At 38.3% G+C, this 25,640-nt stretch overlaps 1 protein-coding gene across 1 annotated transcript in view; it reads right to left on the reverse strand.

Moving 5' to 3' along the window:
- Nucleotides 1-19,220: 19,220 nt before the first annotated feature.
- THSD7A (thrombospondin, type I, domain containing 7A) overlaps nucleotides 19,221-25,640 on the reverse strand; it is a 207,521-nt gene continuing 201,101 nt past the window's right edge. The window contains exons 25-28 of the mRNA XM_010561477.1: nucleotides 25,393-25,475; nucleotides 24,844-25,054; nucleotides 21,314-21,401; nucleotides 19,221-19,762 (exon numbers count right to left, since the gene is read on the reverse strand). Coding sequence (XP_010559779.1) covers nucleotides 19,678-19,762; nucleotides 21,314-21,401; nucleotides 24,844-25,054; nucleotides 25,393-25,475 — 467 coding nt within the window. The 3' untranslated portion in view covers nucleotides 19,221-19,677. The remainder of the gene's footprint in view (nucleotides 19,763-21,313; nucleotides 21,402-24,843; nucleotides 25,055-25,392; nucleotides 25,476-25,640) is intronic.

The following is a 25,640-nucleotide window of genomic DNA, read 5'->3' on the forward strand; positions in this document are numbered from 1 at the left end:
CGCCAGGTGCTGGCAGGTCAGGCAAAAGCGTGGCGGTTTGTTAAAACTTACAGGATTTGCTTAATGTCAGGTGAGGTCTGATTTTGCAGACGGTGGCGCCCTCATTATGAAGTTGCTAGCCGGTGCCTCGCTACATTTGTCCTCCCTCCTTGCCCCCCAGTGGCTTTTTTTTTTTCCTTTTTCTTTTTTTTCCCTCTGCATCTTGCCTTCCCTAGTTAGCACTGTAGGACTGCCGTCTTAACGTAGCAGAGAGTATTCCTGTGTCAGTAAGGGGTGGTTCCCTGGAGAGCCAGGTGAAGGCACTGCCCTGTTCTTGCCAGACCTGCCGCTTGCCATTTGAGCTAAAGCCCAGGGCTGTAAAAACTCGGGTGTTGTGGTCAGGTGGGGAGGACGGGTCGGACTGGAGGGGTCCCTTGCCAGGAAAACAATTAAGATACCATTTTGACCCATCCAAAACATTCATCACCCAGACCTGGTGACGGACGTAGCGTTAGGATTTTCCAGATGCAGCCAAGGTGTTTTCGCAACAGAAGCCTCAATATTTTTCAGGTAAGGAGGCCCTCTGATAATCAAATGTGCAATAGTTGCATTATCCTTGTGTTTATTTCCATTCTCGTTTTCCACTTTTTTTTTTTTTTTTCCTTCTCAAAACACGTAAGCTTACACTGGCTGGAGTCTTTCGAGCTTTGTCTTTTCATTTTATTACCTACTGCCAAGTACTCTTTTCTCCTCCTATTTGAGTCCAGTGCATATTTCAGCATCAGCACTGCTAGGCATAACCAGCTTGGCAAAGTTTATCTTAGCAGCTATTTACTGCAATTTGTGAGGGAAATTGGAGACACTTCGGTTGTCTGACAGCTGCTTTGCAGTCAATCGAAAGTAGAGACGTAATTTAATTCCAGTGCCCTCTCCAGAGAAATCCTTTGAAAGCATTATTATAAAGTGGGAATAGCATGGACAACAGAAAGAAGCAGAGGGCAGGACAGACACCTCAGTTGTGTAGTTTCCATCCAAATATGTGCCTTGCTCATTATGCATGTGTTCAGTACAGGAGCTCTCATACCCATCTGTTACTGAGGAAGGAATTGGAAACAGCTGTTGTGTTATTGCAGGAACACTGGCATGAAGAAAGAGTTAGAAAACCTCTGGTAATAGTGTTAATAATTGTAGATTCCGTATGTAAAAATAGGGCAGGACTTAGTTTTCTAAACAAGGTGTATCAAAGTTACTGTCCTATATGTGTTTCTCTGTTGCAGGCCCACCATTAACTTTCCTAGGTCTAAGCTCTAGTAAAGTGCAGGTTTAACCTGCCTAGACCCATTAAAAATCCATCCTCCCAGGACAGCACAGTGACCACCTCACATCTCACCTCTCGTTCCAAGGGATGTCGCTCCTTGTTCTTCACTTTAGCTTGGTACATGTGAGGCTTTTGAATGCATCCAGTTTAGTTGTCATGGGTTTTCACTCTGAGTTGTACTGTGCTTAATACTGATGGTAAAAAGAGATGTTTCTTTGCTTGGTAGTGATTGTGTTTTCATTTCTGAGAGAGATATTATTTGATTTGTAACATAAGAGAAAGCTGACTATAAACACAGGCAGAGGTCTTCACTGATAATGTCAAGCTTGTAAATGAATAATGATCTTTCTGTCACTTCAGCAAATTACTAGCTGCTTGTCTAGAGGGTGTAGCTACTTTTGCAGGCCGTCCAGAAATGCAAGGCAGAGCACTGGACACCCGGCTACCTCCTGGGGACTCCTTGGTATTGTATGCTTTCTGTTATTCTTCACTTTAGCTTGTGAAAAATGTGAAAAAAGAGTGAAAAATGTGGCTGTTACAGTTAGATCTTCAAAGAGGAAGCAAATGCCTTTCAAAATGTATTGTCATCCACATATCCAAGGTCAGGCCTGACATACTCAAAAACTGTCTAATGTCTTGGGCTTAGGAGTACGTCTTGGCTCACTAGCACCGTGCTCACATAGCTGGTACCGTGTTTGCAGTTGCTTGTATATCCATTTATCATTTATTAATGGTATTATTAGTACAATTTCCAGAGCTAGTCCCCTAGCAATGGATGTTGGACATACACAGACTAAAACCAGCTTCTATATGTAGAAAGGTTTCTGATAAAACACTTAGTTCTTCCTCCCTGGTCTTGTACCAAGACATTATAACACACTAGTAGTTCCAGTGTCTTAAGACATATATTTACATATAAAAGTGGATCAGTTTTAAACTATAAGTAAATTTTTCAAGAGTCCAAAGTTTGTAATAATTAGTGCTTGGAAAATTCTGTAAAGTTTTTCACCATTCATATTTTGATGTGCAAAGACTAATGTTTATACTAAAATCTCTGCTAGAGGTTCATTGCTTTCATTTGCACCTCTATTTGATTAATCTTTTTTCTTGGACCATTACTTTTTTTCAGCATTTATGGTTCTTTGCTCTTAATCTAATGTCTTTGATGTCCCACTTTGATTCAAAGAAATGAATGTTGGATGGTAATGTTTGAAAAGGTGTTATTGCTGTTAAATGATGAAGTCATTCTGGTTCAGTTTGTTCACCCTTTTGGCTAATTGGTCTGGTGACATGTAAAAGTGTCTAGAAGACATCACAAAAATGACAAAAATCATTCCCCCTACTTGTTTTAGTGTTCTGGTAGACTTTTCTGAAGTTTCTCCTTTCTTCTTTTTAGAGCTGTAAACATCAGAAGGAGGCTTTATTAAATTGCTTTTACCGCAGACTACAAGGGGCTTTAATGGAAAAGGGAAAAATGTTTGAAAATGTTGAGTCTTTGTTCTTTTTCTAAGGCAAGAACATTGAGTGTCCACACAATGGGATTTTAATAAGTGGGCTTATTACCTTCACAGCAGTAAAAAAGACTGGGGTACCTGGGTCTACTGAACTGGTTAAAAGGGTACTAAGCAATTCTATACATTATGTACTTGAAAAAGCACATAGAACTATAAATATGTTATTGTCAAAATGTTAATGAGTCCTATAGAACATATTTATGAAGTCTAAGAAGATATTCACAGACTCTCTGTATTTTGCAGGTTTTTAAGTACCACAGTGACACCTAGAAGGATAGCTGCATTTCTCTGAGTACCTAGGTCAATAATGGCATCCTCCGGAGCTGTTATGGATCCATCTGTGCTAATGATCGTCCATGACTAAGGCATCTTCTTTAGGACTGAGAACAAGCAGCATGGCACGTATTGCATTAACATAGCTGCATTGCTCCATTACCTCTCCTTTAACCACCACCAAAAAAACCCTCAGGGCCCAGACAGGCTTTGTGCATACTGCATTGTAATGGCTGTGCTGTGCCTCCATGTACGCATTGCCTGGGAAAGTTTTGACTGCCATAGGGTGAGCTCTCCTTCTCATTCAGTCCATGGCCACTTCACTTACAAGGTGGCACACGAATGCATGTTGTACATAGCTAGGGTAACTTTTCCATAAGAGTGAGCAGGAGATCAAGGATATTCACAATATATGATACCATATGTATATGCTAAGGAGGGTATGTTCCCAAATCTTTTAAGAATTGCATTTAATGGTGTTATGAAATCAGACATAGCAGATCCTCTATGACCTTGATTTTTCTATCTACTTCTCCCTTTGTAATTGAAATAAATGCTTCATTTATTGCCTTCTAAATTAAACAGTTGTCAGGATACCATGGTATTCTCTGTGGACTCTGTGTTGTAATCACAACTGATGAATCTGAAATTCTCTGGTATTGCCTCTGGGAGGAGACGGTTGTGGTTTTTTGCACCAGTCTGTCCATGTTCTGTAAGTACTGTCATTTCTTCCTGCTTTTTATTGTTTCTTCTTGAACAATCATTAGTGTTGGACAAGAAAAAGATGCAATCTTGAGAGTTCTCTGTGCCAGGCTTTCTGCCTGGCTGGCTTGCCTTGCTGTTGCTGCATGATCTCATAATGCTGTTGCAGCTCTCTACTCTTCATAGTACAGTACTCACTGGAACTGCAATTTCTAGTGCAAGCTGTAAGATGAAAGCAGATATTGTGAACAAGTCAATTTTCTGTTGCTTCATTTCTCATGTAATCTATCAACTGATGTCCTGAATCATTTAAAGTCTTCCCAACCTGGCATTGCTTTGGTAATTTCTGTTGTTTTGCTATATAACCAGACATTATCATTTTTTTAAACTTTTATTTATGAAAGAGAAGAAATCTGCAATAATTAGTGAGTTTAGCACTAGAAAGTTTTGTAAAGTTTCTGTGATTACTGAAGTGTCTTGCCTGCTAGTTTAGTAGGAGTCAGGCTGAACAGTAAGTTTTCTTCCGTCCTTAATTCAATGAAGTTGGCATCTTTTTCATCCTTTGAGTCATTAGCTAGTGCATGCTTCCAGCATATTTATATTGCTAGTCTGGCCCTCTGCTGTGCAAATAAGCAAAGCAGTTTTCCCCTAATTTTTTACGCTTTTCCTACTGTTTTGGGTTTGTGTGGTAGGGTTTTGGTAGTAGGGGAGGGGCTGCAGGGGTGGCTCCTGTGAGAAGCTGCTAGAAGCTTCCCTGGCTCCAAGTCATAGCTGCCTCTGGCCAAGGCCAAGCCCATCAGTGACAGAGGTAGCGCCTCTGAGAGAACAGAGTTAAGAAGGGGAAACCTGCAGTGGGGGAGGAGATTGGAATGTGAGAGAAACCCCTCTGCAGACAGCAAGGTCAGTGAAGAAGGAGAGGGAAGAGGTGCGCCAGAGGAGAGGATGCCCCTGCAGCCCGTGGTGAGACGGCAGGCTGTCCCCCTGCAGCCCTTGGAGGGGAGCGGGGGAGCAGATGCCCACCTGCAGCCTATGGAGGACACCACACCGGAGCAGGTGGATGCCCCCAAAGATGGCCGTGACTCCATGGGAAAGCCCATGCTGGAGCAGTCTGTGACTGACACACTGCAGCTCACAGAAAGGACCCACACTGGAGCAGTTCGTGAAGAACTGCAGCCCATGGGAAGGACTCACATTGGAGAAATTAGTGGAGAACTGTCTCCTGTGGGAGGGACCCCACACTGGAGAAGGGGAAGAGTGTGAGGAGTCCTCCCCCTGAAGAAGAAGGAACAGCAGAGACAACGTGTGATGAACTGACCGCAACCCCCATTCCCCATCCCCCTGTGCTGCTGGCAGGGGAGGAGGTAGAGAATTTGGGAGTGGATTTGAGCCAGGAAGGAAGGAGGGATGGGGGGAAGGTGTTTTAAGATTTGGGTCTACTTCTCATTATCCTGTTTTGATTTGATTGGTAACAAATTAAATTAATTTTGGTTTTCTTTCCCCAAGTTGAGTCTGTCTTTTGCCCATGACCATAATTGGTGAGTGAGCCCTCCCTGTCCTTGTCTCAATCCACAAGCTTTTCTTTATATTTTCTCTTCCTCATCCCACCGGGGTGGGGGGAGGGGTGAGCGAGCAGCTTTGTGCTTTGTTGCCGGCATGATATGATAGCTTATAAATTGTTCCAGTGTTGTTACTGTAGTTTATTTTCCGTAGGCTCACACAGTTATGCTCCATACCACTGTACACCTATACAGACCTTGGTGCTCAAATGCCGTGTCTTTGCCCTATTCTCACCAGACCATAGGGAAATTGCTCTGAGAATCAAAATTGAGTGGACCTATTCTGTAGCTACAAACTTTATTTTACCTCAAGGTACTATTTACCTGGGACCTGGGAGTCCAATGCATGAGAATCCTGATTATTAAAGAGGGTTTTGGGAAGCCACACAGGCCGTGGTTATAGGTGGTATGAGGGTGAAACCAAACCTGGTAATTTAACCATTCATCTTGCAGCACTGTAGTACTTTTCTGTGGAGCAGAGAAGAAACAGAAACATGCCTCTGAGCATTTGCTATTGAAAGATCATGAACTAGACGTTTTGCCAGAGAAGCCATTCAGGTGTAGCTACATACTCCTTCACTGAAGTCTACAGAAAAATTACATCACCCTCTTAGAGGAAGATAAAGGCCTACAACTGGAAAATTAACAACATGTTGGCTGAATTTGTTAGCATACTTATTATTGCATCAGCTTCCCCATCCCAGAAGTCTCACATATGTTTGTTATAAACCCAGTGTAGAGTGTGTGAAATAGCCTGCTCTATTTATAATCATCTAGACAACACCAGGAAAGTGAAGCTAATTCAAATAGGCTCTATTACGTCATCTAATATGGCAATATATGCCATGAGGTAAAATTGCTTGGATGCAGACTGGTGACAAGGGACATGTGTGGTGAGATAATGCCTTTTTTTTCTTCTTCTTCTTTCAGCCAACAAATTAGAAGCTCATTTGAAAAGTCAGCTTAATTTGATATACTGATGTGGTGATGACAACTTGGATAGCATTTAACTCTCAGGAAGCAAATCTTGTAAAAGTGAAGCCTAAAATCTGCAGCAATGGAATGTAGTTATTTCACAATCTTATTTAATTTCGATACCAAAAATTCTGAAGGCTATAAGTTAATATCTCTGGGCCATGCTTTCCCTACATTTTAGGTCCATTTTACAAGTAGTGAATAAATATGCTTGTATTAGACAAATAGCATATGAAGAAAGTTGACATTTTTGGACAATTAAGAACCTGGCAACTAATGATATGTATGATATACCAAATTCAGATAAGCTGAAAGAGAGCGAGCCTTTACTGAGACATTTGTTGGATTTTAAAATTCAGAAAAATTGATGACAAATTTATTTTATTTTTCCCTTTTTAATATTTTTCCCCTCAGAGATTACTAGCTGTAGTAAGGAGGCCTTTCTTCACTTGTCTATGACTAATTAATTAGTTTTATATCATAATTTTTAAGGTTTTCCAGTCCCCAGGAGCCCAGCCTGGCCTACTTGTGGGTGTGAGAAATAATGATATTGTTCATGTTTGTGCCTGCAAGTATTAGAACCTATAGAACAAAACACCTTTCTGTTATTTCTTAATTCCATCAAGTTTTATATGAATCCTAAATTGTTATCTGCCTCAGTGTCTAAACAAAACAGTCATGCATGGAAGTGAAGATGTACATGTTTTACAATACTATCAGTTATATAATCATGTGGTATTTTTTCTCACAGGGTCCAATCTTCATTCTCTTCAGATAGTCAACTGTTACAATTCACTTCTCTGCATCTGCTTCTCAATTTTCATCCCCATCCTCCTTCCAAATTCATCTTTCCTCTTGTCCATAAGTCCCTTAACCTTCTGCTGACTGCTTAGTGTGCCATGCCAAAGAAATCATGGGGGAGTTCAGTTTCCAATCTTCTAAAAAGTTTCTATGGGACAAGGGGGAAATGAAGGGTTTCAAAAGCTTTGTAATTTTTTTCTGATTTGAAAGATTGTAGAAAGGCTGGGTTTGACTTTACAGTCAGCTCCTCCTCACAGTTGCCCTGTTTTGGCTTCTCCTCTAAACTGAAGAAGTAAGGCTTCCAACCAAAGGATTGTCAGATATTTTTTTTTTTAATGAGAAAGTCAACATATGGTATCCAATTCTAGCTGAAGCTTTAAAACATTATTAAATTGGATAAAGATTAATGAAGGTAAAAGTAATCAAAACAAGTTGTTATAATGGTAAATATTGCAGAACTGTCACCGTAGGCTACCTGGCCTATATCAGCAGTGTAGCACTCCTTAGTGGTGGGGACCTGGGTACTTTCCTCTGGCTAGCAGGATTGTTTGGCTCAGCAAATGTTCCACTGATGTAGGCAGTTAATTTTGAATGTTTCACCAGATGGGACTTCTACTACTTTCCTGGAGAGAGTATCCTTTAGTCTTAGAAATCATGAATATTCCAGCTGCAGTTTGCCCAAATACTTTTTCAAGGTCATATATCAAAGTCTTCTTTTGTCTACATGCACTTCAGTTACATGTTTTTGTTTGCTTTATTCTCAAGGTACACTGAATATCTGAATGTGCTGGAATTTAATTCTGTTCTTACCTCACCTCATTATGATATTCACATTCCTTCAAATCCTCCTTTTAAAGGAATTTTGTTCAGCTGTCTTCAGCTCAAGAGTCTTTCAACCATGCTATTGGGTGGCAGGCATGTTTCAGGCACTTACCTGTGAACTAAGCTGCCCTTGCTGCCTGAGGAAGAATCACGTTCTGAGGAAAGCAAAGACTGCCAGACACTCCTGCTTCTTACCTTTTAGAATTGATCGCAGTGGTACCTGCTGTAGACTATACCTCAGATCTGCTTCTTACTTGAGCACCCTGGAACCATTAGAAGGGCAGTGGATGCTAAGAGGCGGTGTAGGTTCAGAAGCAACTTGGTCCCCATCATAGAAGAAAAAGTCACCTAAGTCTGCTAGATGCAGTGGCTGGTAGACAACTGCTGGCCTAGGGAGTCCTGAGATAAATGATGCTTGGCTTGATAGTGTAAATGCAAGAAAAAGCCCTCTGGGGTGTTACGAAAAGTTTGCATTTTTTATTCTTCTTCAAACGTTAATTTCAATTTTTCCACTCATTAATATCTTTTGCTAGTAAGTTGTTTTGTAAGAAGAGATGCTGTACTACTACTAAGTAATTCCTTGCTTATGCTGTCCCTCTCTTCATCAGTTCTTTGATGAGCTATAGTTAAAGGCGGCACTATTTGGCTACTTACTATCACAAATGTAAGTTATTTTGAAATAATTCCACTCTTCTCTTGAGGAAGGGAAGCCTCACAGCACGTGCTTTGTTATGTCTTTGATCATATCAGATTTTGCTGTGGCTCATTGCTTTATGACTATTTTCCCTTGCTCTTCTTTGTCCCCCACTGCTATCTTGCAGTGGTTTACAGTTAATCCTAGATACTCTTCAGTTCACTCCAGGCACTTTTTTATTCCAGTTGTTCATAATTTTACTGCTTTCAGTAACTAGCCCATAGGCTATTTTACCATGTCTGCTCAGTCAGTATTTTTTTTTTTTTTTAGCATTAGCAAGTTCTGTGTCCTTATTGAACAGTTTTTGAGCTCATTGGTATATTAGGTGGACAAAATTAGTTCAACTGGTAACCCTTGTGACCCATCATCTGCCATCATGATCCAGATAAAAGTGTTGCTTACGGTAATAAATACTTTAAATATTTCCTACATAAAATGTCATTGTTGATTTATTTTCTGTCATCACATTGTTTTGCACATAGTGCAGATTTGGTAAATTTTGGATTTTTGGTTCAGATCCTACTAAACTAGCTTGAATTTCTCCATTAAAAATAGCAAGATGTGCCCTTAAGGTAATGACAACCTTTGCTTTCATTTCTACACATTTCTTTAACCATTTGAAGCCAGAGTGTATCTAGCGTTCAGTTTTTTCTGTTTCTTTTTTAAATTTGATGTACCAAGAGAGGATACTGTATCTGTATTCATATAACTCAAAACTTTTTTCTCATTCATCTGCCCCAGAATTCTCTCTGCTGTTTTAGAGTTGTTACACTCAAAATCTTTCTTATGGGCACAGAGGAAGCACACCTTTTACATAAGTAAAGTTGAAATTTATTGTTAGTATAACTGAAAGCAAAGCAGTCTAACCATTATTAGTCCACATCTAATTGTTCAGAAAAGAATGATAATGCAGTTAAAATTGTTACACACACACCTCCTAGTGCCTACCCCTTCTTCCAGTGTTAGGCTCACGTCTCCACTGCTCCTCTGGCTGCTAAGCTTGGTGGTTTCATGCCGGTGGCAGTGGTGGGGTGTTACGGTGAATTGTCAGCATCTGGAGTCCTTCACTGCAAGGAATATGATGTTCATGTTGACGGTTTCTTCTTCCTCACTCTAGGATCAACTTGGGGTCATTTTTATATGTCTGCCAACACCCTTTTACATCTTTACTCCATCTTCATTGGTCTGCAGTTCCATGTTACACTCAAATTTACTATATGTGGTGTCTTTTACATATGTTAGATGCTATTTCTTTTTTTTCTTTGTTACCCCTAAAACCAGTTCTGTCCAGCTCCAGGTCTGCATTTCTTTAACTGACTGTGGGTAAGTTGTTTATAGTCGTGGGGGTCTCCAGTGCCAGCCTGTGCCCTTACTTTCAGCATCCTGTGCTTGTGGCCCTCTTCAGTGCATCCTGTCTTCACTGCTCAAGGACTCTGCTGTTGCACCAGGCCTGTCTGTCTCTGCGCTGCATCATCATGTTACAGTCGTAAACACTATTCTGCATAGTATAACTGCTTGTTACTGCTATCTGTGTAAAACTACGGTTGTACTATACGAAGACGAAAAAACAAATTCACTGTAGATACATGGTACCCTTCTTCCTATTCCAACTTGTTCTCTTCTGTTGATGCTCTTCTTAGCAGCTGGTTCAGATGGGTCAAAAGACTTCCAGGACATGAGAGAATGAAACATATGTACAATGTTGACAACAAGAAAAAAGGGGAAAGATTTTTTTTTTTTTTCCCCCCCCCCCAGAAAGGCTATGGAAATATGAAGAAATGCACAGACAATGGATTGTGCAAGCCCTCCACAGAGAAACTGAGAGCACAATGAACAAACTCCCTGTCCTTAGGAACTGTATAGTAAATGGAAGATCTCGGGGGTTTTTGAAGGCAATGAGAATGAAAATCTGGAAATTTGTATGCAGTGATTTTGAGAATTCTTTAAAATATTTTTCTTCTCCTTGAAAGCAGTTTAGTGTAATTTAATTGTCCTGTGATTCTGCTGGGAAAAAAACCCACAACCCTCCCAATCCTGTTGCATATGTGTTTTCTTCTTATATACCTAGTTCAATACAGTTTATGTGGGGAATGCCCAGGATGCTTTGTATGGTAACTGACAACTACTGAAGTAGGGCTTAAAAGCTTTAAACAATGTAGATTAAGTAATAATAAATGTTATTATCACTTATATTCTTTTTTTTATAATCTCTGGAGTGTTATTATAGGTATATAAAGCCTTTAATAACAGCAGAAAGCTTTATAGATTATAAGAAGTTGTTAAACATAAAGACAATTTTTAATACATGGTGGTAAGGCTTTTTGATGAGACCTATGAAGTATTCTGGAAAAACACATTGTACTGCTGTTTCATTGATCTAAGGTGGCAGATGGAAATCTTGTCATTTGCAGTACCACCTCATTTCAAAGAGAATGCATTAACAGAGATGCAGTATAGCAATTTTTAATGTAAATAATGTTTTGCCTTTCTGAAAGGGCCCATTTACAATTTTGAGGCCATTAGGCTTCTGCCCTGACTTCTTTAGCATTGTAATTCTGCAACGGGATTGGAGAGCCAGTTTGAGATTGACTTCTCGCTTGTGCTGCAAACCTTTTCTATTTCTGTAAAACCAAACAAATGACTGCTACTAACGTTTTGCTCATCAGCTAGTAAGTGGAGGCCATTTAAGGCAGAAATGTAGGGTTTAGCTCCAGCTGTTCTAATGTTGCAGGAAGCTTTTGCTGCAGTTCATTAAATTCAACTTCAGGCAGTCACAAAACTGCCAGCTAATTATTTTTTCTTTCCTCAGCTGAGTGAAACCTGGTGCCGCTGATTTCCACTCACAAATTGGAGCTACAGAATTCTTCATTCTTGGATACTGAAGAAATAGAGCAACGAGGAAGATACCAACACAATCGTTAAAATAACAGGTAACACTGAGCTGTTGAAACTTTATTTCCTACCAGTTTGTCAGACTATCTTGGGAGTCAAGCTTTGTATGGGACATCATTGGTTCTTTGTTAGTAGGTCATGGGGCCAGAATTAATAACTGGTAGTTTATATTTTGGGGACTAATAACCAGATGAATGCCTAACAGAGCCTGTTTGAAGAGGGTGATTTGAGCAAGAACTGGTCCTTGCAGAAGAAGTCAGTGAGGAAAAGAAGTGAGGGCCAGCATGGCCTGCTCGGCTGCCTGGAGATGCAGGTTACATCGGTTCAGCCCTCTGGTTGAAAAGGAGCAGACCTGCAGCTGAGAAGTATTATTCTTCAGTACTGAGTACGTGGGATGTTTTAGTCTCTGTTATGTTGGTTCAACTCAATTTAAGTGATGAAAATTTCTTTCATTTTTTGGAATATCAAAACTAAAAATGAGATCCAAAGCTGAAATACACATGTATGGAGGTTCCCCTCCTGATCTTAAATACAGAATATCGACCTGAACTCAGCTCTATCACATGTATGATGCTACACATCTCTGATAAATTGTTTTAAATATACCTTGAGATCATCTGTACAACCCATGATTTTAAGTTGTTGGTATAGCTTGTAGCTAGAGTAACTAAAAACCAGAACATCCGTGTGTGTTTAGGGTAACATTCAGAAATAGAAAATGTGAATACATAACCTCCTGACATGGACCTGCTCATGGGAGTAGGGGGTTTGGTTGATTTCTGTGGTGTTTTAACTTTTCAGGGACTTCACAAACAGAGCATTTCCAAGCTAGTCCACCAAGCTTTCATCCTAGAATTCTTGGAAAAATAATAGATACTAAGGATTTCAGCTTCTGTTAATCATTGTTTATTATCATATCACATTCAGGTTTCCAAAGAGGGAGTTGTCCATTCTGCTAGAATTGTACACACAGAGGAGACAGCCCTTCTTACTATGATTTTACAATGAAAGTTAACACAAAATGAGTATAACAAGGGAACAGTAGAGAAAAGTGTAAAGTCACAGCAATAGAATGGTGTGATTGAACCTGAAATATGTAGAATTAGATATCTTCAAGATTTCCAAATACATAGCTGATGCTTTGGTTGCATGAAGAAAGGAAACAAATTATTTCAGCCTCAAAATTCACATTTTAAGTATGCATATTTTTGGTTTTGATAGCATGCCTTCAAATACCTGTAAGTTGTCAACAGGTAACTATTGCTGTCTAACCATGATCTTAAGAGTGAGAAGACACATCAAAAGAGACTTAAGGCTATGACAGCAATCAGTGCAAATAAGAAAAGTTCCAGGTAAGGATGAAATCTGGCATTTGCTTCAAGCACCAAGACACAATGGGGGCACAGGAAGAAAGTTGTTAAGGGAATCAGGTTTACGAGTATGAAAGCAAGACACAATATGTCACCCTTCCTTTGTTTTTCTGTGAGTTTTCATATTTTTTCTGTGAAACACGTTGTGTAAATAAGTTTGGGTTCAGTTTGGGAGAGGTTTTTGTAGGACTTCAGTAGGCAGTGCATTAAAAATAATCTGCCAATAACTAAATTCTGGTCATGGGCTCAAATTATATTGCTATTTCCATATATGCATCTCAATGAGCAGCACTGGGAAGAATTAAAAAGCTGAGATGTAAGTCACAGGTTGACATGTATAGGTAAGAAAGGGATTTTGTTTCTATAATTAAGGGAAGGAAAAAAATTAGACTTGCTTTCAAACCCAACACTGAATTTGCGACAAAACATTTTTTATTTGTAAGCTAAGCAAAGCTGATCTGATATTTACTGAGAAACAAACAAGTAATCTCCTGCCTTTTTAAAGAAATATAATGACACTATGAAGTGTATTTTTTAAAATAAACAAAAACTTACTCATTTTATAATTTCAATTTCAGAATATAATTCTAATAAACTTCAGGACTAGGTTCTGACTACAACCCACAATATTAAAACATATGTGGGAGCCACCAACCCCTCATCTATAAAAAGACAAGTACCCAATCTTATTTCCTCTAAAAAACAAAAGGATTTCTAAATACATAAACACATAGTAATAATAAAATAGGTTCAACCTTGAACTGTTTGAAATATGATTTCTTTGAATATGGAAAGCAACAATAGGTATGATCATGGATTATGATCCTGTGGCTAAGTTTTAGCTTCACCACGGTGACAAATTGAAGGACTTTTTCCCTTACCCAAAGAGAGCCCCAAACCAGACACAGGGCTCCCACCAGAGCCTTATGAGGGCTGGGAGGGACTAACCACCTCCTTCAAGCTCTTGCCAATGCAGCCCTGTGTGCGGCTGCCTCCGTCACTGCCAGGGTCTGCAGCTGAGTCATGGTCAGCATGTTGTCCACCGGGACCCCCACCCCCAGCTGCTTTTCAGGAGGGGACAAGCGGGATTAGGTAGCATCCAACAGTATCACCTTGTTAAGGCAGGTCAGGATGTTAATACTAGAAATGGTTCATACATCAGGCTGGAAGGGTCGACTGAAAGCACTGCCACGCGTGAGTACCAGCAGATACAACAGGGCACTCCAAGACTACTGTGCTCTCACGAAGCTTGGTCCTCTCCTGGTGCAAAGTTGCCTGACAGCAAACAGAAAGAGCAAGGGCGTCTGCCAAATGTCACTGAAGGTATGCCTCACAGTAACCTTGCAACCTTTCAGATAAGCAGGACTTAGCAAAGATGCCAGTTTTCAAAAGGATGTAGGAGATGCTTCACCAGGATGTCACCACAGGACAACCCCCTCGGTGCCCAGGGGCACTGCCCAAATGAAGTTAAGCAAAATGAGTCAGCTGCTCCCTCTGCTGAAAAATAAACGAACAGACAAGCAGATACTAAGACCCACCCCACTACAGATCCACCCACCCCTCAAAAAAGTGCAAATCGTTTGTTCATCTGCCTGGTCATTAGCTGCTTTTGGATAGATGTTCAGCTTTATTGTGTCTAAGAAAACAACCAGAAGATTCAGAAATAATCTTTTCTTTAGCCAAATTGTGCTTAGTGATGCCAAGCCCATCCTGAATGACTGCTTAAGCTCACTGCTGTTCCAGCAGGATAATTTTCTAGACCTAATACTGTAGATCTTCACATTACTAGAAGGCTAAAGTATTTACAAGGCTTATCTAAGCCTCTTGATTTACCTCTCTATTTATCTCCTTTCATTATACTTGTATTGGAAAATCATATTCTCCTGATATTTTTTTAAATAAAGAATACATTTCCCAATCTGTAAGCCATTACTCTAGAAGTCTCGCAACCAATTGCCAAAGTCCTACCGTAAGTTTTCTTTACTGAATGTGAAGACCGTATGATCTTTATTAGCATACCATAGGTAATTCTTGTCTGCACAGTTTAAATGAGAATTTTAATTTTCTTCTCTCAAGTATCTTTTTTAACTGTAGAATTCTGCCTGTACTGAATTAAACAAAAAATTGTCTAAAAATTTCCTCTGTTAAATTGCAAGTGGGAAGACTCGTCCAATGCTTCTGCTATTTTACTGTGGATTCCAGCAGGAGAAAAATATAGGTAGGAGGTACTTCTGAAAATCCTGAAATGCCTCTAAAATCAGAGTTGTGTGCTCTCAAAATTGGATTTAAACCTTTTAAGGGCTGGCCTGGAAGGGTTACTGGAGAGGTAATAACTACTGAAATTGGACAAAACCCCATGAACTGGTGTGTAAATATACACTGCAGAAACGGACATGAAAAAAATTGAGTTTTGGAGAGCACAGAGATAGAAAACGAGCAGTTATGAAAAAAAGTGCGGAGTCACTATTTTTCTTAGGTAATCAACAACAAATTTTTGATTCTAGAAGAAATTAGAGTGAATTTAGTAATGTTTATTCAACAACTGGGGTGTAAATGACAATTTTATCAATTGGATTGGGCATGTTTGTTTATTTGGAGAAGGGGGATTTTGCTCTTTGCTCCTTCTTGTATAGGGACAAGTTCAGCTTCACTGAAGTGAACAGATGTCTTTTAGGGAGATCTTGATCCACCCCTTATTCTCCACAAATGGGTTGGTTTTTCTGACCTAAAAATGGCAATTAAGGAAGAAAATTTAAAATACCACTGATTTATTGAATTTATCAGATATTTATCAATCAATTAAATATGCATTGTAAACTTCTCTGTCAACAAGGACTGTAGCAATGGACTTTGATAGTTACCATAACATCAGAAAGTAGTTTTCTTTCTTTTTAAAGAGAAATACTAATTTCTTTCAAAAAAAGACACTATTTAAAAGGTGGTCATATTTTAGGGATCTGGCTTTTATTGTTACTCTATCCCAGCATAGTATACTACATCTATTAAAAAAAGACATTAAATGATTTTGTGTTTATATTTATTGTCAGCAATACATCAGTTATGTAAAAATAACCCAGATGAAAATGTAAGACTTTTTACATTTTCACATCATCTGTATTAACTGAATAAAGCTTAGTGACAATATACACAAATCTGCAGTAGTTGTACGTAAACATTTTGTGCATTAAAAAAAAGAAATATACATAATTTAAAAAATAAAAATGCATTACACAATTTACAAATTAACATTAACAAAAAAAAGGTAAACATTCCTCAGACAGCTGCCTCCTTGTTCTACAAAATAAATATTCAAGTAAATTAAGTTAGGCAAAATAAACTCTTAACTTTGGGTGAGCACAATTTACATAAAGGTAAAAAGACAGATTTCCATTTCATTCAAGGTATATTTTACAGTGATTTATACATAGAGTTTTTAAATTGGTCTCTTCAGATTGTAATATTGGAAACCAAACGTTATTAAATTTTGGCAGGAGGAAGGGAGTTTCAAAATTGGTGCTTTATACCAAATATAAACAAGCTTGTGCAGTTGCATCAAAGCTTCAAAAAGGAACCGCTCCAGGACTCAAAGCAGACACAGTAATCTAGAAACTACAGATTTAAAAAGGAAAATACAAACCACCACATCAACAGGAAAATGTCTACTTTGCTATTTTCCGAATGGTTTATTTGATCACTGGAAACATTACTTTCACAAACTAACAATCTACGGTAGTGGCTGCTTTAGGCACTGGATTTGTAGAAGCACTCTGATTTTTAAAGCAAATTGCTTTTCATTCTATTCTGATAATTCACCTATTATTTATTTCTGTTTCAATGCTAAAGGGCTTAATCACCTCTGCAACCTTTAGCTTTACATAAATTTCAGCCCTCCTTATAGCCTAATATTTTTTTCTTGATAACGAGGGAAGCCATTCTGGCTTCAAATTTCCGTGCACTTTGTTCATAAAAAAAATAATAATAAAAATGCACTCTAGATTTTAAATGCAGCACTAGTATGATGCACATGTGCACCAGCAAAATCCACTGACCAGATATAAAGTGTAACACATACTAAAATACTTGCATGAATTGCAAAGGCCAAACATACTTAAAAAGCCTCCTATCTCTTTTTTCATTTGTCCTTCTTATATAGTGAGGAAAAGGAGATGGCATACCTTTAACTTCAAGTTATTAAATTCTTAGATTTAGGACATAAAAATCTTCAAAGCAAGAACTAGGCAACAGCTCCTGCTAGGACCAGCCAGCGTAATAAAGAAAGATGACTCATTGCCAATGAAAGAAACCCCGTTCCCTCAATTCCCTATTAGTCCAATACTATTTGACAACACAGAATCAGACTTTTAAAAGTACAGAAATAATGATTAAGCTTTATGTCTCCACATGATGGTTATCATTCTTTAAAACTTTATAACTTTTCCACGTTATTTTTTGTATGTCTGACAAAATAGGAATCAACTAGGTTTTTCTTGTTTTCTATTCAAGAATGCTGAAGTAATTAAAATAATCAAGAATCTTTACAAAGATCTTTTACATGGATCTTTACAAAGCAATGTAAGACTGAAGCCCCCAGTCCTGCAACACATATATGAATGAACTACTGCTGTGGCAGGGGGCCATGGCACTTCACCAGCTGCAGCCAGATCAAGGAATAAAATGAGAAATTAAACCTGTACAAAAGATTGTTACTATTGGTCCTCTCTGCTCATCATTCCCATTTGGGGAATACTTAAGCAGTGGGAGGAAGGTCATTTTCTTGATGCAGTAACGCCACACTGCTAATGTAAGTTAGCTAAGTTAAAGTAGGACCATAATCTTTCTTGAACATTCACAAAATGCACATTGGTTCCAAGAATTATTCTACATGGAACAAAGGTAGGTATTTTTAAGGACTGATGTTACCCATTGATGTCCATGAGAATCTTGTCGTCAGTTTCAGTGGATCTGGGCCAAAGTTTGCAAAGCTACAGTTTTACTCGGTGTGCAAAACCTGGTGCTTCTTGAGTAAATAGTGTGATGAGTAGGCAGAAATGCTTTAGGTTATAAAAAAGACCTGAGAACCTAATATTGAACTTTATATAACAATTATTTTTGAGAGGTTGCCTGATAAAGTTTTGTATTGCTTAGTAGTGGCACAGTCACTTATATGTTCAGGCTACACATAGAAGCCATTTGATGAGAATAACCCTTCTCATGAATCACATCTGTAACAGGCATGTAGATACAGTGGCAAGTCAATGAGCTTCATGTCAGAAGTGTAACACTGAAAAGCCATAAGCATGGACGAGATTAACAGCGAGTTTTTATACTGCCAGAGTTTTTGAAAAAGTCATGAGTATTAAAATGGCAGAACTATTGATCTTATTGTTTACTTGCCAGTACACTCAAGAGTTTAACTGAATATTTAAAATAGTCTATCCGATTATCCTAATTAGAAAAGACAAAAGGGCTCTGAGTATTGCACTGTCAGCAACAGTGAAAATGCTCTCACTAGTGGAAGGAAAAAAAAGCAAAAACATTTTATTTAGTTGAACAAACAATCAGAATACCTTTTTAGACAGTAAGTATGTCACTCAAGATTACAGGGCAACACTTTTCTTTTTCTTTTCTTTTTTTTCTAACAAAGTTAACAAATATAAAAAATCTAGTCATAAACAGCCTTCAAAGTACAATTAGAAACCAGCAGGACAATCTATACCAGTATAGGTAGATGGGGCAAGAAACTAGACGCTTGTATTACTGCCATGATATAGACTACAAATGGCCGCTGTGACGAGGAACAGTGTGTACAGCACACGTTGTTAGCCGATTCCATCCAGTCGCAGTCCAAACCGAATGCTACTCTCTTCAGGATTCAAGACCTGTCTACTTGACACTCCTTGCACAAGATACATCATCATCCTTTCTGAAAAGAGGCAGTTTCTATGGCAATACTAGTTAAGTGCATATCATGCTGCACTAATATAGTGCAAAAATTTGCCTTACATGTAGCAAAAAAGATGCAGGCAACAGTTTGAGTTAGAGAAAGTAGAAACATATTGTAACATTTACAATGGGTATTCTTTTTCCAGACAGCAACCGCTAGAAAATACTGAATCTGAGAATGCCTCCTTTCTGGATGTACATATGAGGCCTTTATACTTTGGAGTGATAATAGGACAGAATTTTGCAAGTGAGTCATTGCCCTCTGAAATGCAGGTTAACACAAGTTATGATCAACTGGCAAACTGTTGAACTTGCTCAGTGGGTTAATCCCAGCTAATATTGTACTAAGCACTAAAATGCTCTTTAACAAGTATATAATCTGATAGAGTAATACATGTGGTTCAACTGAGTATATATGTTATGCTTGAATATAAAGAGTCATAGACAGCTTGGTACAAACTCCTCATGCGTACTGATTATACTTGGTTAATGTTGCAGGGGCTTCCAACTGTTAATACTAAGTCAGCTACAGTATTCTGGAGGCAGAAGTGGTGTTTATAGTTTGTAAGATTGAGGAAAGACCACAAATCTCCAACTGCAGTGTCTATTAATGTGATTCTGCCAGATTTCTCAGTGCTGATGGTCTAAAGTAAAGCAATAATACCTTGAATATCCATAGGCATTATGAAATCCATCCTTCTTTATCTATGGTACAGTTACAAAAAAAGAAAAAGTCAAAACACTTAATCCACTCCATAGAAAATCCCTGTGGCTTTGGATACCTTCTGATTTCAATCCATTAATTTAGACTCCATTTGTCACCATGAGAAGTTATATTTTACATATCTGCATCTCCATCATAAGCCAAGGTTAAAGGTTTCAGTCGGTTGTTCTGTCTTCTCTGGGGCTTCTTTGGCTTTTTGCTGAAACAATAAGATAATTTGTAAATAGAACAAGAAACTAATAACATAGCAAAGATGGATTTCAGTCCTAAATGAAAGATGAGTGTGTTAAGATAATGCATTTGGTTGTTCATTTGTAAAAGGTATAAGCCTAAAACCTTCACTTGGTTCAGTAATTATCTCCTTATCAACCCAAAGCAACATCTAATTCAAAGCTCAGTTGTTCAGAAACAGGCTGTTACGGCGCTGATGTGACTTGATGAAATCCTTGGCAGGTAATCCTGCAAGATCAGTCAGTTTTCAGAAGAACCCAGAGCCTCCAGTGCAGTATTTGGTCATGTATCAAAGCTGCAATCAGGTTCTTTTAAATTATATGACTCAAATCAACTTCTCTTGACACATCAAGGGTTTCCACAGGAAAGTTCCATCTTTTGATTAGTTTTATCTCATTATAGTTGCTGGAATGACTACAGTTAATTCTAGATGTTATAATCAAACCAGTCATAATGGGATATAGTTGTTAGTCATAACCATTCCCTGTCTAGCCTTGAATTAGATTTTAATCCAGCAGTATTTCTAATTCATTTGATACAGTTTTAAAAAATTACTAAAGGAAAATGCATGTTATGCATGCTTTAGTACTTGTCTTCTTTTAGAGTGTAGTATAAGCATTTCTTTAAACCAGGTCTGTGCATCCTCTGTCTCATCCAAAATCTTATCTCAACTATGTCACTTAGGCTGCCCAAATCTAAATCTTTGTTACCAAGCCAGTTGTTACAGTGGCTTGCAGTGGCCACAGATTGCAGTCCAAAGAATCTGCAGTGGAGTTGTATACTAATGCATTCTCTTTTCCTCAATAAATAAAAGATTTTGTTCCTTACTTAGACAGAAGTGAGATTTGGGGGAAGGTTTATTAAAAACCAAACAAATCCAGAAGCCCCCCAAATGCCTACTAATGAAGTACAGCCAGGAGCCTGATGCATACGACCACACTTCCCTCACCTGCCACCTATAGAGTCATTTGGATCAGAAATTCCAAACAGGACCTAGAAAACTTCAGGGAGAGCATTCTCAAAGGTGACATGCTCTTGCAAAAAATCCTTGCTTTCACATGCACTAAGATTTTTCAACAAAATATTATTTCATGTATGAAAAACACATGAGAAAGTTTTCAGACTTTTGGGGGTTGTGTATCTCTCTATCCTGACAAACATCAAATCTGACTTGCCTGATTACTGAATTTCCTTCTTGCTATTTCTCTCTGCATTTTGTGATACAGACACAATGAAATTATCATGGACACAGTACATTCTTAATAGGGATAAACTGAGCAAAACAAACTATACACTAAGCTATCCCATATTTGTAAGAAGTTCTAACCTCAGGAGAGCATGTGTTTATCCATCATCTAGACTATAGTGAGAGTCCACGAACCTGAGCTTGGACCAAAGGACACGGAAAATTAAACTCGGCAGTTCACAGAAGTGCCTGCAGTTTCTACAGCGGCATATGTAAACTCTTGCATTACAGTCTGTGAGGGACTGCTTGTTTGTAAATAATTAAAGAACTCACCAGGCTAGATAGATCATAGAAACAATAAAGATGAGTAAAACAAATGCACCAGCAGCTACACCATAAACCCAGGTCTTCAGCCTCCCATCTAAAAGGAATGAATGTTAGTCAGTAGTGTTTGAGTTAGTCTTGTGGAATTATTAGTTCTGATATAGTATAGAAATACTTTTATAATCCAAAATAAATGTCTTCACTAGCAATTACAGCTTAATAAGAGTAAATACTATTAAACAACTGAGCAATATCTTCTCTGTGCACTTGTGTTCTGCTTTTCAGCCAAAGTCTGGATAATCCAAACAGAGCCGAGATGTGGGCCAGGGGCAGCAAGTGAGATCCCCAGAAACCCATCCCCTGGGCCCACTGGTAGCGGGCAATCCTTCAGCATGATCACAGGGCAGCTTATCAGCCCAGGACTCATTTGTGCTCATAGCATCACTTTCCAGTCTAGCTCTGGTAAATCAATCTGCCTGTTATTTTCATTCTTGTTGCTATTTTATTTTATGTTTTTAAATACCTTTAGCATGTTTTACGTCATCTATATCTTAACGGCACATACACAACTTTTGCTACCACATAAAGTAATAATTTTTCCATTTCTTCCCCTACCAAATGCAAGTTTTGTTGTTATGAAACAACTTCCTCTCACAGAACAAGCAAAAACACACCAAAAAAGACAACCCATGCTCATAAATAGAACAACTGTCTGTGTTAATAAGGACTGTATTTATATGCAGTCTGGGCAGTCTGTGATTTGGACACGATGTCCCTGCAGGCTGAGGTATACATCCCACTCTCCTGCTTGCCTTGATCCTAGATGCACCCACTTTTCCCAGGAAAAACAGTGTGACCTTCTCTGTCTGCAGGGTTTTGCTCTGAACCCCAAATGAGCATGTCACAACCCAAGGTCAGTGCATGCTGTTTGACTCACTACATTTATCTGACTAATTTTGCAAATTTCTAAATGGCTTTTTGAAAACATTGTTTTACAGGAGGTTAGCTACCCTTGTTGCACCTCCTTGACAATGAAAATTCCATTAAAAAGCTGAATTATTTCATTTACAAGGGGCAAAATATTTACTTCATGAAGTCATGTATATTTTCAATGTAAGCAAACACAGCTAAAATTTTCCTGACCGAATACTTAATGCGTCTTGATACCTCTGTAGAACAAAAAGGCATTATCAATGCAGTTGATGTTTCTACAATGTAATAATAACAAAAATTAGTCAGACTGACTTTGCTCAGATTCACAGCTGACCTCTCTATTGCTGTGCAGTTAAGTTCAGGCTTTCTGTTCTCTAGCAATGCAAAGTCTCGCAGTCATGTGGATAATTTGTTCAAAACTAATTAATATAAAAACATTTTAGCTTCTTTGCATTAATCAAGCTAATGAAACTTTATAACTGGTAATAACTGATACAACTGAAATAACTGATCTATTAAAGATGAATTGAACAGTAGATTTGACCTGACATATCCAATGATATGATAATACGAATGAGAGGAATTCAGACTTCAGTACTGCTAAACAGGTTAATTTCTTCTCTCCTTGGCTTATTTCCATTGGTGAATGTAAGGTGCTTGGGATTGTTTTGGGTTTGCTTGTTTTAAAATGGTATTATCTCCTTGAAAAAAAGACTGGCATTACCTTGTGTATGGATTTATTTATTTTTGTCAAAGCAGGGAACTCTCTTAATGAGGTCATTCATATTATGCAGCTACAGGCATTTAACTCAGGCTTTCTGAATTCCCCCTGGACAGATTATTTCTAAGTATACAAGGGAATTGGCATCTCAAACTCATCTGTTTCGGGTAATACATCAGCACGGACACCTGAAGAGGATAGTTTTAATACCTTCCTGTCTGGAACTGCAGTATAATTTGTTGAAGACAGTGAAAGAACTATTTTACATCTAGACTTAGAAACAGTGAGGAAAGGAATAATCATGCTAGAGTAAATCAAAACCTTTCCAATAGATTCCCAATCCTGGAATTAAAACAATCAAGCATAAATCTCATCTGAAGTGCAAAATGTTCACTTTCTTCCACATTTGCTCATACCTTCACTGGATAAAGTATTAGTTCTGTTGAATACTGTTTTTTTTAATCTAAGCTGACCTATGTTTCCTTCCTAATATGAATTACTGGAAAATGGGTGAGTTTTCATGAAATCTCTCAACTGTTCCTTGCTCCAAAAAGCATGTCTGAACTCACATGAACAGCCACGTTCCTAAACAGTTGAAGGCGACTGTCTGACATTTGCTTATTTTTGGCACTCTGGCTGCTACAACCCACCCTCTGGCATTTTCAGGTGGCGTTAGCTAGATTGAGTAAAAGATAACATATTTGGTAACATGCTATTTTTTAAAGGAGGAACAGAAAAGCTTAATTTTCTTTTTTTTATTGTGGATTAAAGTATTAACTAATTGGAGTAAAGACCATTTTATTGCAGGTATCAAATATAGTATCACAGTACAAATAACAGTAAATACTAGTAGGACTAATGGGATCTAACATAAATATTTCTAACCTGAACATGATTTAATCTGCTTATTAGAAGTATTGCTGTAGTTCTCAGTTTGGAGCATTTTATGGATTATGCATGTAAAGATACTGTTTTCAATTTTCAGATTAAAAACGTTCATAAAAGCTTTAGAAATAAATGAATACCCTAAGACACAAGTGTGTTACAATATTTAGCTCTATGTAATTTAAAAGACACTACAGATAACCAATTGCTCTCTTCATATAATTATCATTTTGGACAAGCGTCATATCCCTTTCTGTGAAAGTATTTTGTTCATTAAAGTTTTATTTATCTCATTGCTTAATATTACCAGGAAATATTTACTGAAATCTGATTACATGATGGACTTTATAAAGTATTTTTGATGGGATAACTGTCTTATAATATATTTCTTGCCACTCTTGCACATAAGTCCTTGCTCAGCTCTAAAGAACATGGTCCATCATAAAAGCAAATATTGCCTATAGAGACTTAGAGCATGTCTATGCTAAATATCAGTAATATGGTTAGCTCTTGTCTAACATGAATTAGTTTAAATATGGATATAGCAGAAAAGCATTAGCATATCTATACTGATTATTTTTCTACAATTTATGCTACGGCTGCAAATTTTAAGCAGCCCTTACCCTCTGCAGTCTTCAGTGCTACCTTTTCACTCCTCTGTCAACAGCATTATTGGTTGAGACAGCATAATCTAATATCCTGGCTTGCACCTTTGCAGCCAACTCCCTTCTAGAGTCACATTTCAAATAGCTTCTGTGGATTTTAAGAGGTAGAAGGGATATCTACTACAATACAAGATTTCATTAAATATATTGATGGAGTAGCTGAGAAGGCTAGGGGTTTGCTTATGTCTCTTCCTTTGTTTGCAGTCAGGGCAGATGCCTGTCTTCTTCAATGAACATTTAAGGGTTTTTCTTTTCTTCCTCGGCATCACAAAAATGTAAATGCCAGACCCTGCAGCAGTACTTAGCATTAAGAACTGCTCATTGCATGACTTCACCTGGCCCAAAAGGCTGTAGAAACCAGGTCCTTCCTCGTCCTGACTGGTTACTGGAGGGCTGGGTAGGGTTCACAGCTCGACTGGTTTTCACATCTCCCTTTTTGTCCTCCATAGTGGGGATCACCACCACTGGGATGAGAGTGCACTGTTCGAGTGTGCCATCGGAGGACATAACTTCAGTGTATCCATCTTCACAACTGCACGTTCTAGTCTGTAGGGAACAAGTGTTTTACACTGTGTAGCAGAAAAACACAGTTTTCTGTGAGCTATAAAGCATAACAACATGGATAACTGGAAGAGAAGACTGTTTTAATGTGCGCTAGCCTTCAGAGTAACTCTTCATATATTTTTATGAAGGTTTGTACCAAATCAACAGAGATTATTCAACATTTAATTGAAAGGTAGAAAATGGTCTGAGGTTGATTTTAACAAATTAATGATTAGCAAAATCTCTGAAAATACTTTTTGTTGGCATAGTCTTTGTAATGCAGAGAGATGTGTGGGAAGCCCTCACGGGGGTGTTTTATGCTCCAATGCAGTAGCACATACCTCACTGCAGTAAGCGTGGGGTTGACTGCACGGTGGGTTACATGACCTGTCAGCATCTGGTTGGCGCATCACTAAACAGCCCCCTGTAGGACAGAAAATCATATTTTGACATGGTAATACCTCACCACTGATGAAAATACTGATGTCATTACTTGCTACAATATGTCATGGATTATAATTTTATTGCTAATTTGAATTTAAGAGTCCTTCTCTTATTCCAAGGTGAAAGATAATTGGTACGAAGTATT

The sequence above is a fragment of the Haliaeetus leucocephalus genome, unplaced genomic scaffold (genome assembly GCF_000737465.1).
Source record: "Haliaeetus leucocephalus isolate CR32 unplaced genomic scaffold, Haliaeetus_leucocephalus-4.0 Scaffold146, whole genome shotgun sequence".
Lineage (NCBI taxonomy): Eukaryota > Metazoa > Chordata > Aves > Accipitriformes > Accipitridae > Haliaeetus > Haliaeetus leucocephalus.